The sequence below is a fragment of the Urocitellus parryii genome, chromosome 8 (genome assembly GCF_045843805.1).
Source record: "Urocitellus parryii isolate mUroPar1 chromosome 8, mUroPar1.hap1, whole genome shotgun sequence".
NCBI lineage: Eukaryota > Metazoa > Chordata > Mammalia > Rodentia > Sciuridae > Urocitellus > Urocitellus parryii.
In genome coordinates, this window is record NC_135538.1 from 36,444,531 (window position 1) to 36,462,394 (window position 17,864).

Genomic DNA, 17,864 nt, shown 5'->3' on the forward strand with positions numbered 1-17,864 from the left:
GCTGGCTCCAGGGAGTGACCCCACGGGTTCCCCAGCCCCAGGCCAAAACTGTTCCGGGAGTCAGAACCCAGTCGCCCCAAGCTCAGCGCACGCTCCACTTGGAGCTGGCCTCCACCGGCAGTCTCCGCAGTTTCCTCAGACCTGGGCCAGGTTAGCCCCGGGAACCAGAATCCAGCTGCTCAGTGCCTGGCGCATGCCTTGCCCAGCACACGCCTCTAGGAGTATTCTCCACAAGGACCCCCGCCCCGAGCCTGAGCAAGAAATCTGTCTGCTAGACGCAGGCAAATACCAGCCTGATATCACCTGTTCCATAGTTGAATGGGCTGAGATCAGTAGAACACGGGGATGATTACATCATCTCTCCGAAATGGCGGCTGCTGTCCTCCACTGTGGTCCGACCGGTGTCTGGAACCAAACTGGGCCGCTTCTCTCCTCTGTTTCAAAGCCGGAACTCAGCACTAAGGGCTCCGATGTACCACTGGCGGGAGCCCCCCCGGATCCGTATCGCTGTTCCCCCGCTCCGGCACCCTGCCGCTCCCGGGCACGCGCCACAGACTCCAGCCTCCGGGCGATCGCCTGTCAGGCTATGCGACCCTCCGTGTGGGGAAATGGAGCTCTCAGAGCCGAACTTCTCACGATGGAAATCTGTCCACTAGATTCTGGAGCACCTCAATTTCACTGGAACTTCCCAAAGATATCCTTCAGCCGTTTTGCATCGTCTTTCTCCCACTTAGTGATGCAGCGCCCTGGGGTGATGCACTCCCTTCGCCGCCATCTTCCTATTCTCCTTGAGTTATCTGTGCTCCACAGGAAGGAGGATCACTTTGATTTTTTCTGCTTGCCCCTCCCCCAGCGCTGGCTAGCCAGGTTTCCTTTTGGCTGCTACTGGGAGGAGGGGTTGGAGGTCAGGTGTCTCTAGTTTCCCCCTAGTCTTTATGGAGGCTCAGCTTGATACTCCCTCTCCCGGCAAGCCTAGGAGAGATTTTATGCGAATTCCCGATGTCTGGGGGGTGAGCTGATTGACACAAACCTGTTTTGATGCTGCACTCTGTGGGAGTTTGGTGGTGTATCCTTCAGCTTTACCGGATGGTGGCCGCTGACTGCCTCGGTGGAGTGTCCGCTGTGGGGGATGGGACTGTACCGCTTCCTTCCCCTTCTGAGATCCCGTGCTCGGCCCAAGGATCAGTGTGGGCTTGGCTGGCGGGATTCCACCTAATGGCAGTCTCTAATCTCCCTGCTTGCTAATTAATCACTTCTCTGCGGCGCCATGCCTTCTGTAGCCTCGGGGCAGGCCGCACGAGTCAGTCGGCCTGGATCTCCAGGGTCCTGCTGCTGGCTGTTGGGATCCCGGGCACTCTATCACTTTGATTTTTTCTGCTTGCCCCTCCCCCAGAGCTGGCTAGCCAGGTTTCGTTTTGGCTGCTACTGGGAGGAGGGGTTGGAAGTCAGGTGTCTCTAGTTTCCCCCTAGTCTGTGGGAGAGTGGCGGTGTATCCTTCAGCTTTACCGGATGGTGGCCGCTGACTGCCTTGGTGGAGTGTCCGCTGTGGGGAATCTAAATTAACTCTTTAAAAATTACAAACAATAGTCTTTCCTTGGTTCTATATTAAGGGTAGAGGAACTTATTAAATATATCTTCACCAATTTATTCCCATAATTTTTATGTCATGAGTTTTTTTTTCCTTTCCCTAACTAGTCAACAACAATAACAAAAAAAACATAAATCAGCAAAGTTTAGGAGCAAAGCAGGGAGGCATTAAAGACCAGGATGATCCTATAGCTGCCATGAATAATTCAGAGCCCCAAGGCATGTCTGTCTGTCTGTCTGTCTCTCTCTCTCTCTCCCTTCCTTCCTTCCTTCCCTTCCTCCCTCCCCCTCCCCCTCCCTCCCTCCCCCTCCCTCCCTCCCCCTCCCCCTCACTCCTTCCTTCCTTCCTTCCTTCCTTCCTTCCTTTCTTTCCTCCTCCTCCTCCTCCTCCTCCTCCTCCTTCTTCTTCTTCTTTTTTTTTTTTGGCATGGCATTCTCTAGGACAGACTGTACATGGCTGTTAAATAATGAGCTTTACTTTAACAGTAAAAGGATAAAAGGAAGGATTTCATTTTTTTGGGAAACAGAATTTCTTTTTCTTTTTATAAACCTGAGATCATCATGGCCAGATAGTTGACTGAGCTGGTGCAGAATTTCGTACCTTTTGGGTAACTGGGACCAACCAGGAGCGTGCATGGTCCAGGGGGAACAGGTATAGATGGTAGCGTTAACTGACACAAAGATATCTCCAGATTAGGACTCAAGATTTAGTAGTAGCTTATTTTATTATGTTTGGGTATATTTACCAAGTAAATATACAAGATGAAATATGTAATATTTACAGGGTGAAATTTTTTCTCAGGGGCATCTTTGATGTAGCTCCAATGCCAGCAGCTACAGAAGAAATATACCAGAAGAAAGGTTGCATGCCCAAACATGTGGTTGCCACAGGTATTACTACTTCCATTGATTTCTTTTGGGGAAGGATTTGAATAATATCCTCTAAGGCTAAAATCTCCAATAAAGTCAGAGTGTGAGGAATGGGAAAAGAAACACAATTTCTTATAGTAGATAGCAACTGGATAGTGAAAATAATAGCTTATGTATTTATTATACTCTGCAATTTCAAAGCATTTTTAATGCAGAGTTATTTTAGATTTTATTCTGAAGATGTTTCTAAAATTCTTAAATAGTTGGTTTTAAAGTCTAACTCTTACTTGGAATCTATTTTTGACAGAAATAAGGAGTTATTAACTAAAATTTTAACTGATATTAATAAGCACAAAAGCTAATGCCTCAGTTAAACCTCAATTGTCAAGAACATTTTGGTAATTAAAATTAGTATTCAGATATGTTTAAAAACTTTTCTAATATGTATTTTCCAATTAACTGTGTTTAAAACTTAATCTTTAGTAGATGATTCAGTCTTGGATTGTTTCAACATTGTTTTGAACAATTTTCATTCCACACAACTATAGATAATGGCAGTATAAGCATTTTGCAAACTGTTTATATGTTAGATTACTTTATAGTCATGTAATTTTGCCTTCTGAAATTTTCATTTGTTGATTTTGCAGTTAGTGGAATATTGCTACTCATGGAGTTTCTTCTACAATTGTATTTTAATGTAAAATTAATTACTATTTTGGGGGGTTTGTCCCTCCTGCTCCTTTTTTCTGTTTTCCTTCCTTTTTCCTCCATTTCTCCCTCCTCCCCTTTCTTTCTCCCTCCCTCCCTTTCTCCTTCCTTCCCTTTCTTTTCACTTTCCTTTTTTTAACTATTTATGTGATGTGTATGTTGGCCTCTGAGTTATTTGAGAGACAGGATGGGTGAAAAAAGATGTTAACAACTAAACTCCTGATATTAAATGTCTGAAAGTAGCTTTGAGAAAGTGAGGCATGGTATGAAGGAAGTAGCTTCAGTCAATTCCAAAAGTGAAGAGATGTGTTACTGCTTCTTTTCAGATCATTGTAATTCTGAATGGGACACTGCTGGTGAATACCTTGTTTGCGTACTGGAAGAAAACTGAATTGAGGGTTTTTCCATAATTGTAAAGGGCTACAGAAATCCAAGATTTTCCAAGGGTTAGATTCCATGGTGTGAACTTTGGATTTTCTCTAATGGCACACAAATCTCATTTTTCTTATTTATTCTTCTTACCTACCAGTGCATTTGTGTCCCTTCCAATCCTGGGCTCCAACTCATTCACAGGCTCCTGGAAACTGTCACCCATACACTTACACAAATCTATACCCAAATACATTAGTGGGCACGTTTCAGGTTCAGGTTCAGGGCTAAGTCTTATGCTGGGTTGAGGCCTCTAAGATTGTTTTCTCAGCCTGCTTCATGAGGTTATTATTCCAGATCATGGGAAAGCACTTTAATATGTAATGCCATAGGTCATCTTTGAACTAACAATGCATATTTTAAGGGATATGATGACTGGAAAGAAACACAGGCTTGGGAATTGGCCGGCCCTCAGTGGGACTTCCAGGCTCACTGGTTGGTAGTTGTGACTTTGGGTACTTCTCTGTGTCTCAGTTTCCTCATTTATAAAACAAGGATATCAGTAACCTCTTCAGATGGCTCTTGATGTAATTATGTAACAAAGCTTGGTAAAAGGGCGATTGGCTAGCATAAAGGATATCTAGCCATTTGTTTTGCTTCTTTTTACTAAAATACCTGGGAATTAAATGTTTATGATCTACTAAGTTAGTGAGATAAAATACTCAAAACGGGAAAATTCTCAATTGATCTGACCACCAGGTTTATTTAATCTTCTTATTTTAGTGACTATCAGACTCCAGATAAAAACTCCCTTTGAATTACAACTTAGCCTTTGATAGAAGACTTTCCCTCTATTTTGAAGTAACAGGTACAGTTGTGTTGAGAAAGATTCTAGTCATTTCATTTGCTATTAAAATATATCCATGGGAAAGATAGAGTATCTTTACTATGTCCATTTATAAAAGTGCAGATTCTTAAGAATAAGTAATATTTTAATTTTAAGAAGATCCAAAACAAATTGTAAACTGGGATTTATCTGTGAGTTGCTATTACTCATTTCTTTTCCATGATTCTTATCTATGTTCTTGGAAATGATCACATGTGTTCATTTATATGGATATAATCACATATCATTATTCAGGAAATAAAATTAATTTATATGCATGACTTGTGGAATTAGTGGTTACATCTTTTTATTTATTTGTCTATGGAATAGTTGTTATTCTATTGAATGATGAAACTTTCAGTTTTCATTACAACCTTGTGAGAAGCATCACCACTTCAATTTTGCAGATGAAGAAGGAGACTCTGAGAGACACACAACTTGCCAAGGTCACACATATTACAACCGGTTAGTAGCACTATTCTAGCATTCACATAGACTGTTTAACTTGAGTCTTCTCATTTTCTTTATCATCTTGATTTGTGGGGATCTGCCCCCTCTTGGCATTAGCTGTATTTATGTGTACTGTTCCCTACCTATGTTTTTCTATTCCTATATTTTTATTACCATTAACATGAACCACTTATAACTCGATAACATCAGAGCAGCAGTGTTCAATCTTTATTCTCTGACAGTCTGTACCTTTCCACTTTGAGAAGTAGGGTTAGGAGAATTTCCAAAGGACACTGTTACTACTGAGGACTTATGAGGGGCATTAACCTGAAATCTGACAAAGGTCAAATGTTCTCTTCCCTGGGACTACAATGATCATTTCCTGCCCCACTCTTTGATATTGCACATGAGAAATGTGGACCCAGAGAAGTTATGTGACTTACCAATGGTTACACACCTGGGACTTCAACATAAATCTTCTGATGGTAGAACAGAGGCCACCCTCTGGTTACAAAGCAGAATTTGATGACCAGGTCAGGGGCCTGGATCAGACACTCATAAATTTTTGTTGCTGATTTGTCTCATTTCTCATTGTATCAATACGTGTTCTCATAAAAAATGTGATTTGTATGGGAACTTTATCGGAAAGCTGCTAATGAGTTTTTACTGTTTTGAGGGTTTCTAATTTGTATATCATATGATTCCATGTGCCTAAGCATCTATTAGGGTAGATTGAGAATTATAGCTAAAATTAACGTTGTCTTTGTCTTCACCCAGTGTATGTAGATCAATGTTAGTTTTCATTTCTTTTTCCTTGGTATTTTTACTTAAGTTTTGTATGAAGAATTTAGATCTCTCATGGTCTGGAGGACCATATGGGAAGTCATGTTAGTCCTTTGCCACCATTGTTATATCCTGATCCGCCCCTTCCCCAGGATTGCATATGCAGATAAAGACCTTCCCAATAAGTGCATGTTGAAAGAATAAGGACAATGAGAAACACAGAAAGAGATGCAAAAGCAATCTGGCTACTTATTCTCAAGCACAAAGATGGTGTTTGATACCATCCAAAAGTTTTAAAACATGGAGACAAAGCTTCCACCTAACATAATTCTGCTGGATAATGTTTGTTTCCCTTGGCAGCGTAAACTTAGTTGAAGATAATATTAGAATTACTTTTTACATTGGAAACAGTAGTTTAAAGTAGTTGAAATAATTATGTTGTGTGGACAAAGAAAGAAGGACCAGAGTAAGAAGCAGGAATACATCATTTTCAAGTTTTATATCTTAGAATCGGAAAACCAATTAAGCCCAGCAGTCCACATGAGCAGTGCAGTTGATGGAGAACAGGGCCCAGAGAGAGAGAGAGACAGAAGCAGATTCATTGCAATTCTTCAGAAAGTAGACATGTTTGAGAGAGCTAGGAAGCATGGTGGACAGGGCAGCTGTATGTCCTTCCATTACAGCAGGGAGCCTAAGGGTCATGAGATTCTGTGGTGCATACTCTCAGAGGCCTCCTCCTGGACTGGCTTGGCTGGTCCTCTGTGAAACACTGGTGAAGCCTTCAGCTAGGGTGAAATCAAGTCCCAAAAGAGATCCACAGACTGAGAAAATATGGAGAAGAAAAGGTTAAACACTGAAGATGCAAGAGAAAAACAACATGTAGGAAAAGATGCTCATTTCTAGGCAAAGAAGAGGGAGCAGTGAGACCATTTTGGTAGGCTCATGTGGCCAAAACTAATTGTGTTGGTTTATTAAGAAAGAAAAATTGAATAAATATCTCCTAATACCCTGTCAGTAAGTCTCCACTGGCTCAGATAAAGATGGATGCAAAGAGAAAACATTGAGAAACATTATATGCTTTGGATTACGCAGGTCACAGTTTCTCTGATTTGGCAGAATTCTCAAGTAACAATGACTCAATAAAACCAACGATAAAACAAAGTGAACTAAACTTTAAAAACTATGAACAAATATATTTATTGTGGTGGCTTTCTCCTCTACTAGATACACCTTGTTAGAAAGTAGTATCCCTTTTAGTTCCAGGTGAACCATTAAGCAGGTAATAAAATCATTTTTCCCTCATTGAGAGAGAAAGAAAACACATGACTTTGCAAACGTGTCATATTCTCCTTGCTCTATTTTTTTTTTGTTTTCTATGACATCAGAGTTTTCTTCTAATAAGTATGATTTTGTTTTTGGAAGAAAGTTACAGGCACATGTTTACAGACTTATATAATCCAAGGGGTAGCAGAGGCTAAACCACACAGTGCTGACACAGATTGGAGACCTGTTCCAGGAGATCACAACCCTTCACAGTTTGGGAGAGCAAAAAAGTAATCTCCAGTTCTATATTTCTTCCACATTTTGCCTTCCTCCAATCCCATACAGTATATTTATCTCTGGTATGCACTCTCATGTTTCTTGCAGAAGTATAGGATGCGGACAATAGAAGTAATCTTAAAACAGTTGTTTCTGTGATGATAGATCCTATGATTCCAAATGCCAGGCCCTAATACTGAGTGAGCATTCTCTAGATTTCCTGAACAACAACAAAAAAACACATTGTCTTAGAACATTGTTTTTCTCCCCCTGATCTTTTCTTTGTTTTCAAGGGATATGGCATCTTTGAATTTTCAGAATTATCTTCTGCTTCTTAAAACAATAGCTCCAAAAATATTTTTATAGGGAAAAGAGGCTTCTTCTCCAGATATCATCATTACATTAATGATAACTTATTGATAATAACAGACAAAATTTTCTTGTGTTTTAAAAATGCTTAGAAGCATGTAAGATAACCATTCATAAGTATTCCTTCTTTGAACTTTTGGCTCTTTGTTGTTAACTATGCTCATATGAAGAATATAGCAACTATTTGCAATGTTGTTTAGACAGAGCAATAACAGATATGTAGTCCATTGTTGTTCTAATGGCTAGAACACCTGTCCTGGGCATCTGGCTGAGATAGCAGCATCATGAGTCTACAATAATCTCATTGGACCATCTAGTGTACTGTGCTGACTGATACCGATTTCTGTGTCTTTTCTTGAACTTTTCGCTTCTTCTGCTGTGGTTTGTCTTTGTTTTCTCGTTGTTCTGGGGTTTCTCTACTGGATTCCAGACCTTTGTTGTCAGGGAGAGCTTCCTTACTTTCTTCTTTATTAAGTTTTTTCCTTTTCCTCTCTCTTCCTTTTTTCCCTGAAATAAAAGGACACTCCTTTAAAAATTATGTTCAATTATGTTCCACTAGGTTTTTCTAAGGTTTTAAAAAATGTCTCATGTTTCACTTGAGCATGGCATATCATACCCATTGATAGCAAATATTTACTCTTTACATCCTTCATTCAAATATTTTTTAAGTCCTTGCAATATTCCCAACAATGTAAACATGAAATGCATATACAATATAATGACACAACTAGTTTGAACGCTGCAGAATTCTATTCCTATAGGTTTGAGGTTTATTTAACATATTACTTATGTATAGTTAATAAATAGAAAATTTCAAATATATTTCTTACCATCTAAAATATTTACTAATATAAATATTTTATCTAGCTCCTCTTTAAGGTATCATTTTGTATTCAGAATTTTTCAAGTAACATTTACATATTTGCAATCTGACAAGATATTTGCAAGCCCTCCAGGAAGAGAATTGATTATCATAACAAATATGGAAATAATTCGTGATGAGTACAGGATAAATTGTACTTTTTATTAACACAAATATCTGTATTTTGAAATCAATTTATATTTCAATTTCTTTATGTGTTAGGGTGCTATAGATAACTTTTCAATAATCCTGTGGTATAGGCTAAAAGGGCAGGGATTTTTTTTTTATTTCTATTGAACAAATAAGTAGGTATTTATTGGATATATACTGGATTCCATGGAGACTCTGGACGTTGAACTGGATTTGAAGCATAGATTTATTTATTCAGATTCAGATTGTGAGGTATTTTTCACAAGAGGGACAAACAGTCCTTTTTCATGTGGGAAGACATATTGTAGCCAACATGGCACCAGGGTGAAGAACGAATTTTATTCCACTGACATTATAAAACCTCTGAGAATTTTACAGACAGCAATTTAATCAAATTATATGAGCCTGACACCAAATTAGATGTATTGTTTTCATTTCTTTCTAAAAAGTGAGTTAACTAAAGTTCCATTATGCAAACATTTTATATGTTTAATCAACAGTGGAATGGTTTTAGTAACATTCACTAACACATATATACCAAGGAGAAATTACTTATACTCAATTCAGTATTATAGTAAATGGAAACTAGGAACCAAGTATCCCTCAATGTGCAACAAATTCTGAATGTGTAGCCTTGTACACGGGGACATGTAAAATTTAAAATCAGTCTGTCTACAATAAGTGACTCTGGACTAGTTATTTTGGAAAAATTATTTGCATGAGAGAACCAAAGAATTTTCATGTTCTGAAACTGACTGCAAATATTGAATTCAGTGGTTTGGCCCTTCTTTTTCTGAGGTCTGGTTACCAAGTCCTAGGGAGCAGTATTATTAATATTGCATACATATCCTAGGCCAATAGTCTCCTTAGATTAATGATTTTATGCCATAACTAGCTTTGTCAGGAGATTATATTTACAAAACCTTCCAATTACTTTTATGAAAACTTTTCTTGTTGGGCTCAACATAACACATCTCTACATTTTGAACTCTAGAATAGTTAATAAAAATGAGAATTCAGATAGGGGTAAAGCAAATATAATATTATTTGAGGTATATAGAGATCAACAAAAATATTAGAGGCAATTATCACTTCTAAGTGGAACTACTTATCCACAAATTTGTCATTTCTATTATTCTTTTCACTGTAAAGAATATTGCTATGTTGGTGAGATTTCTATCTACCAACAGAATCCAGAGCCTCTTTTTCATGCTAGATTTAATGACTACATATTTGACTTGAACATGGTCTTGAACTAAACAGAGAAAATTGGAGAGTAAATTTAAAGCAAAATTACTTCCTGAATATACAGCATAATTTAAACTTTATAAAGCTACACAAACTGAAAAAGAGAAATGCTAGTTTTCATAGGAGGTACTTGGTTTTCAGAAAGAGATGCGGCAAAGGTTGGATTACATAATATTTCCATTTTGAAGCATATTTTGGAGGTGTTCAAGTTCAGCTCTGAAAAATCTGTGAATGAAAATCATTCCAAAGTTTCATAAAAATTACTGACCCTAAACAAAATGTTATTTTTATGGAAATTATCCAGAAGTTCAGTGTTTGACATTGTTCTCTTGATGATGATCCAACATCTTGCAGCTGTGATCCCAACCATAGTGTTTTAGAAACTTAAGAAATATATTGTTTCTTTCTTGGTTACAGATTGTTTTATATGTTTTTTTAGCCACTCTTGACAATATGTTCAACTTGCAGAGCATTTCTGTTTATTAGCAAGCTGATATGATTATTTCTTAAGACAGGCAGAAACATTTTTGGAAGTATCTTGAAACTCACTATTATAGCTTTATTACCCAAGGAAAAACTATTTAGTCTGGGCAGTGAGTGAAAGGGGAGGATCTGGTGAAGTAACAGGAAACTAACACATTGTACACTTTTGCTGCCCAAGAGAGGGTGATTGTGCAATAGAAAAATGGGATTATTATTATTTTTTTTACAGACCATGTGTTAGTGGTTGGAAATACTAACTACCCCTCTGCATAAATAATATATTTTCCTCCTATCCAAGAAATAAAATAGAAATGCAAAAGAGTGACTGTAGTCCATTAAAAATCATGTGCGATTTAGGGTGATTTTGTAAGGTTTTCATTAAAGGAGACTTCTTTTTCTATTTTTGTGACTTGATGACTTTTCATTGATGTGGTTAATAGTTATTCTATGACTTAAAAAAACATTTCTGCAAATTAAGCCTTCCAGTAATAAAAAATCCACCATGTACATGTTTTGAAACTATGTGTGTAGAATGCACAGACACATGCGTGCCTGAACTGGATTGTGCAGTTATACAATGCATAACAGAATGTTCATCTCTCCTTGGTGTTCTAATCATGAGGGTGACAAGGACTCTGTCCTCATGAATAGATTACTACTGTTATGGGACTGGGTTTTTTAGGAATGAGTTTCTGATAAAAAGGATGAGTTTCATCAATTTCGTCTTACACATACTCTTTTGTCTTTCCATCATGTTGTGATGTAGTTTCCTAGTTCCCACAAGAAGATCTTCATCAGATGCTGGTGCCATGCTCTTGAATTCCTCCTCCTCCAGAACCATGAATCAAGTAATCTTCTATTCTTTATAACTTACCCAGCCTATGATATTCTGTTATAGCATCAGCAAATGGACTAAGACAGTCCTTGTAGGGAAACACTATGATGTAAGATTTAAGAACACTGTCTTTAGAGTCAGAAAAACACTGTGTTCAAATTCTAAGTCTGCCACCAATAGTTGGGTGACCTTTGGCAAGTTTTTGATATTTCTCAGGATGAACTGATATTTCAACTATGAATAATCATTATTACCTGCTAAACTTTGTAAGAATTAAATGAGGTGTTTGTAGAACAGTTGATGAATATGTGCCTGAACTACTAATCATCAGACAAATGAAAGCTGAAATTATTAACTCATTATATAAACATGAATTTAGCCCCTATTTCATGCCAAAAATATGCTAAAACCTGGAGATACAAATGAGATATTGAGATCAACACATTAGTCACACACCAATGCCAAAATAGAGACAGGCAAAATATCTATTTGGAACACAAGGTGGAGGGAGAGCATTAAACTCTTCCAACAGAGACTGAAAAGGGTGAGATGATATTCTAGTTGAGCTTTAAAAACATGTCATGAGTTTTCAGATTAATAAAGTAGAAGGGCAATCCAGGCAGTGAACAATATAACAGCATGAAGGCATGCAAGGACAGTGTATTCTGGAGCACTGGAAGTAGACTTCCTCCATTTGATCAGAGTCTATATATAGGATATTACCGAGAGGCCTGGAAAGATATACAGGGCTCAATTGCCAAGTTGGGAATTTTTCCTGAGAATCAATGGCACTGGAGAAGGGAAAATATCAGAATCTGAGAGCAGGACAGAATTTTGATGGTTTATAAAAGACCAATGGAATATGCTAATATGTGACTTTGTTTCCTTTACAGAAAACTGATCTAAGTTATATGAATCCATTGAGAGAATATTTTCAGGGGCTGATATTTATATTTGAGCCTTCACTTTTGAAAGAGTAGCTAAAATCTCTGTGCAGACAATGACATCATTATTATTTATGTTGTACACTACCATTACATAAGTGAATGGATAATAGACATTTTTGAGCCTTTGAAATTATTCTATTTTTTAAAATTTTTTTAGTTGTAGTTGAACACAGTACCTTTTTTATTTGTTTATTTTATGTGGTGCTGAGGATTGAACCCAGGGCCTCGAATATGCTAGGCAAGCACTCTACCGCTGAGCCACAACCCCAGCCCCTGAAATTATTGAATTAATACAAGCTTTTATAAAAGCACTTTCTAAGATCTTTTAAAGACCAGGTTCCAAACAGATATGACTTAAAAATACGATTCCTTGGAGATTGTGATTTGTTAGTTTCAGTTTGTTCTGATTGTATTCACATTAAGAACTATATTTGTAGAACAATACTAATACCCATTTTCCTTGAATAGATACAATTAAAGTTTATTTCAAATTACATGGTTACTCATTTGAATTACTTTTCCAAGTGGATATTTTCCTAATGGATAGTAAATTTGATTTACTATCCTCACTAATTTTTAGGGAAACTTTTCTAATTAGGTACATTTGAATAGGCACCCAGTTATGATATGAAAATCCTTGCAGAATTTTTCTTTACCAATTTTCTGTTAAAATGCAAATATGAGCACAAAAGAATAAACATATAAAAATAACAAGAGATAAGAAAATGATCCTGAATTATTTTTCCGAAGATATATTTAAATTCCAAGTGGAAATACAAACCTTAGAAAATTTTCAATATCCTTTTAAACATACCATGGTTATTAATAAAAGGGATGCCTTCCATAGAATGAGAAATCTAATTCATTTATCAAGAATGACTTAAATTATGAATGTGAGTTAGTGATGTTTAGAAATGATCTGTCCATAGTTTTTGTGAAGTTCCTACAAAGTGTCACTAAGGGGAGCCGATGAGCTTTAAGCGGTTACACTTCCCAAGCTAAACTAGGTTATGATTTTTTCCCCAAAGCTAAAAATGTATCCCACATTCTAGACTGAGGACTGAATGATTCTATGACTCCAACCATTCAAATAAATATCCAATTTAAGAGAAAAATTTTCTTTCTGTCTTTTACTTGTAAAATGAAATTCAATTGGAAGTTCATGGCTTTCAGCCTTCCAAAAAGCACAAATGGTGGGGAAAGGGATTCATCTGATGATTTTTAAATATGGAGCTGGCCTTGGTTTTTATATAGACAGGATAAAAATTTGAACAGTCGTTCTTTTTAATTAATATATCACTGTAGAAAAGTTGCAAGAGAAGTGATTTACTACAGTATTATTTTTTAAAAATAGCAATGATGATCTGTTATGTAGATACATATTTAAAGGTTTTTGAACTGTGCGCTATATAAACACAGGACAGCCTGACCCAGTGGTGAAAGACACAGCTGAAAGTCATCAAGGCCAAATGTCCTTCTCAGTTATATTATTACCAAGCATTTTGACTTGAGAAACATATCCAAACTTTTTGCTCTTTTTCTGTTTGCTTTTTTTTTAAATAAAATAGATACACCCTTTGCCATAATTCTAAGAAATGTAGTAAAAATATCAAAGATTAAATGTCTCCTTCTCCTCCCTTCCCTCCCTCCCTCCCTCCCTCCCTCCCTCCCTCCCTCCCTCCCTCCCTCCCTCTCTTTCTTTCTTTCTTTCTTTCTTTCTTTCTTTCTTTCTTTCTTTCTTTCTTTCTTTCTTTCTTTCTTTCTTTCTTTCTTTCTTTCTTTCTTTCTTTTTAAAATAGGCAAACACTTCATTTCTCCCAATTGGAATTTATGGCTACCTGAATTATTTTTCTCTTACTTTGTATGTGATTAAATTCTATTGTTTTCTATTTGACTTCTAAGATGTTTTTGATTAATTATTTGAAGATCAATAATTCTCCTGGTGTGGTAGTCCACACCTGTAATCCCAGCTACTTGGGAGGTTGAGGCATCAGGATTGCAAGTTCAAAGCCAATCTCAGCAACTTAGAGAGGCTCTGAGCAATTTAGCAAGAATCTGTCTTAAAAAAGTGGGGGGGAGGGTGCTGAGGAAGTTAATCAGTGGTTAAGTCCCCTGAGTGCAATCCCTGGTACCAGAAAAAAAAAGTAAATATTCAACTTATTATATATTCTCCTACAAGTTGTTAATTAGGACATTATCTTGAACTTATTTTTTGCAAAGATAGATCTGATCATTAAAATATGTTAAGATTGGAGTTGTATTTTGCCACCATTTGGGGAAAAAAAAGTCAATTTAAGAGATGCCATCTATTTATATCATGTTATTCTGGGAATTCAGAAATGAGAGGACACTTATTATAAAACACTGAATGTACATTTTACAAGGAAGAGAGTTAAACCTAAGCTTCTTAGCATGGCTTTCATGTCCAGGGTAACCTGTCACCCACTTGCTTCCTCAACCACTCTGCTGCCATCACACTTCTCTTCCTAGGCTCCCTGCACTTCCTCCACCATTATATCAACTGATGATATCTGTTTGCTACATTTAATTAGAATATAGTCTCTAGAATCCTTTGTCCTAACTCAGACTCAGTGTTTAATTCTCTGGCCACATCACCTCTTCAAGGAAGCCTTCTTTGGTCTAAGTCTTTCTAGGTTAGGTTATTACATTTCTCTTTTCTGAGTACTCAGCCCCCAATTAGGATCCTGCTGCACTAATCAAGGTGAAGATGACTTTGGTAGTCTGTTTCTTAAAACAGTAAGAATAATAATCACTAAAATTTGATGGAACACTTCTATATGCCAGACACATTTCTAAGTAAGAGTGCTATGTCTATAAGCTCTAATCTTACCCCCATTTTGCCAATGAGGAAATTGGGGCTCTTAACCAAGGTCCCCTTCTGCTTCTGTGGTATTTCTCAACAGAGCATATGATACTCATCCTTGTTTTATTTCACACTCAAGTTACACTGAGTAGAAAAAGTGAGGCAAGGCAATTGTCCAGATGTGGACTTTTTTTTTTAATATTTATTTTTTCGTTGTAGTTGGACACAATATTTATTTATTTACTTATTTATTTAATGTGGTGCTGAGGATGGAACCCAGGGCCTCACATGTGCTAGGTGAGCGCTCTACCACTGAGCCACAGTCCCAGCCCCAAGAAAACAGAGAGTTTTCTAAAATTCAAGGTTTGCAGCCAACTTATACAACCTCTTAAAATTTGAATTTCCTGGGCAGCAAGTTGGTTATCAGAACCTGAGGGCATTTTGGAATAGATATTTTGTTACCTTATTTAGTTACCTCCCTCTCTTTCCTTTTATTTTTCAATGCTATAAATATAATTATTTTTTAGTATTTTTATTCCTCCTAACTCATAGAGGTACAATATACATTTAATTTTGAATTTATTAATACAGCAGTCTCTACTTCTCTGCAGGGAATGTGTTTCGAGACTCCCAGGGGATGTCTGAAACCATGTACTGAACCCTATATAAAATCCTACAAATAGGATGGTTTTCTGTTGTTTACCTTACCAGGAGGAAGTTTAACTTGTTAATTAAGCACAGATTAACAATAATAGAAGAGTTATAACAATATAATAATAACAAAGTTTCATGAATGTGGCCTCTGTCTCTTCTTCCAGTTGTTTCACTGTATTGTGCTAACCCTCCTTGTGATGTAAGATGATGTATCCAGAGATGGAGTGAGGTGAATGACAGTATCCTGATGCAGTGTGAGACCAGTATGGGAACACAAACACTGCATATCAGGGTCCCTGAGAGGGTAGCTTAACAGACTGGCAGGCAGGTGTGGATAAAAGAAACTTAAAAAAACATGAATATGTTGGGCAAAAGGATGATTCATGTCCTGAGTGTTTGGAGCAGGACACAGTGAGACTCCATCATGCTGCTTAGCATGGCCCAGAATTTGTTTACTTCTGGACTTTTTCATTTAATATATTTGGATTGTAATTGACTGTGGATAACAGACCACAGGAAGTGAAACCTTGGATAAGAGGAGAGACTACTGTATAAAATATCATTTACATCTAATTTAGAAACATTATTTTATCATTAAGCTATCATTGCATTTTTTGAAACCCCAATGAAATTATCAAATGTTTTTATATTCTGTCATACTTAATACCAAAAATGAGGAAATGAACTATGCAGATCTTTGCTTTAAAAATCCCATTGAGTTTTGAATGTAGTCCTATTATGAATCATTTCATCTTACAGCAAACATCATAAATGTTAATAAAATCACATTTTTTTTTAGAATCTCTAGTTTTATTGTCTGCTTTAAGCAATAGGTTTGCTTTGTATTGTTTTTTTGGGAAATTTTTTGCAGTTTTTACCCCCATGCTCAGAAATTTTTAATTTTGTCTCTATGGACTGACAAGTTTCTATGACCCTTTCACCCAATAAACTCCCTCCCACCTCTTGACTTCCCCTGCTGTGAACCCAAGGCTGGATCATTGTTTGCATTAAAAAGGGACATTGGAGTCCAGAAGTAACTTTTAAAGATAATGAATATTGCATACTAGTATGTCTTCCTTCAGTAAGTAATCAGTCTTAAAAACAATTAAAAATACATACTGGAGAAAGTTCCCAAAGATTTTTTAAAGCTATTTACAATATTTAAAATGTACTTAATTTTAAAAGTATAGGGTGTCCTGCACTTATTGTGTAATATTTTAAAAACCCAACAATAGTATAGCAATTTATGTTAAATAAACATTTTAAATTTATCATTCTTTAATATGGGATTATTTCTCTTGAATAACTACTTTACATTTAAAAGTTGATTAAAAATAAGCAATTTCAATGTTTCTTTTTTTGGTGTAAAAGTTCTTAACTTTTAAATTCTATCCACCAAATTAGGTTAGATCAAACAACTTGGAAACAGAATCAGATTAATTTACATGTTGAAATCCCATTACTTTACATGTTGAAAATTTCTTTATCTAAACACTTTTGCTTAACACATTTCGAACTAAATATTGGATCTCAAACAATACTATCTATTGGATAAACATGTAAATTTATTCTGATTCTCACTTGATGTAAAAGAGTGTGTTACAATCCAATTTTTGTTCTTTTGCCAGGAAATTCTGACTACCTTATAAAGTGAATATTATTATTCCCTAAAAAGTGACCCTGCAGAGAATATTTAGATTGTTTCACATACTATTTATAAACTTAAAATGTGGGGATTTTACTGCTTATCTTCAGAAACTTAGAGAATGCTATGGCTGAGTTCTAATATTTCAAAGGCCTTAAAAATGTATTTGGGAACACTGTCAAGTGTCCTACTCAGAATTTTCATTTGGAGCCCTCCTAGTGACTAGGGAGGCTGAAGCAGGAGGTTCACAAATTCAAGACTAGCTTGGGCAGCTTAATGTGACCCTGTCTCAAAATAAAAAATAAAAAGGGCTGGGATGTAGCTCAGTGGTAAAACACCTCTGGATTCAATCCCTCATACTGCAACAAAACAAAACAAAAACTTCCCATTTGGACTGTATCTTCTTACAGTATTAGTAACTGTCTCAAAAATGAACAGACGTGCTCATCTTTCTTTGTAACACACATATTCTACTCAGTCTCCTTCACACCACCCATTCTGGCTTTAGCTTACACTTAGTATCTCAACCTAGAGAATACTGTGAACCTATGGAATGTTTATGACAAATACAAATGTCTCTCGGTATCCATGGGGGTGGGTTACAGGACCTCCATGAACACCAAAATCCCTGGAAGTTCCAGTGTCTCATATAAAA

The 17,864-nt window shown here is 36.7% G+C and overlaps 1 protein-coding gene across 2 annotated transcripts in view; it reads right to left on the reverse strand.

Moving 5' to 3' along the window:
* Positions 1-6,170: 6,170 nt before the first annotated feature.
* Rspo3 (R-spondin 3) overlaps positions 6,171-17,864 on the reverse strand; it is a 78,093-nt gene continuing 66,399 nt past the window's right edge. The window contains exons 5-6 of one of the 2 annotated variants that reach the window (XM_077801895.1): positions 7,899-8,068; positions 6,171-6,474 (exon numbers count right to left, since the gene is read on the reverse strand). In XM_077801895.1, coding sequence (XP_077658021.1) covers positions 6,439-6,474; positions 7,899-8,068 — 206 coding nt within the window. In that variant the 3' untranslated portion in view covers positions 6,171-6,438. Of the gene's footprint in view, positions 8,069-17,864 lie in introns of both variants that reach the window. The other variant, XM_026381269.2, reaches the window with a different exon arrangement.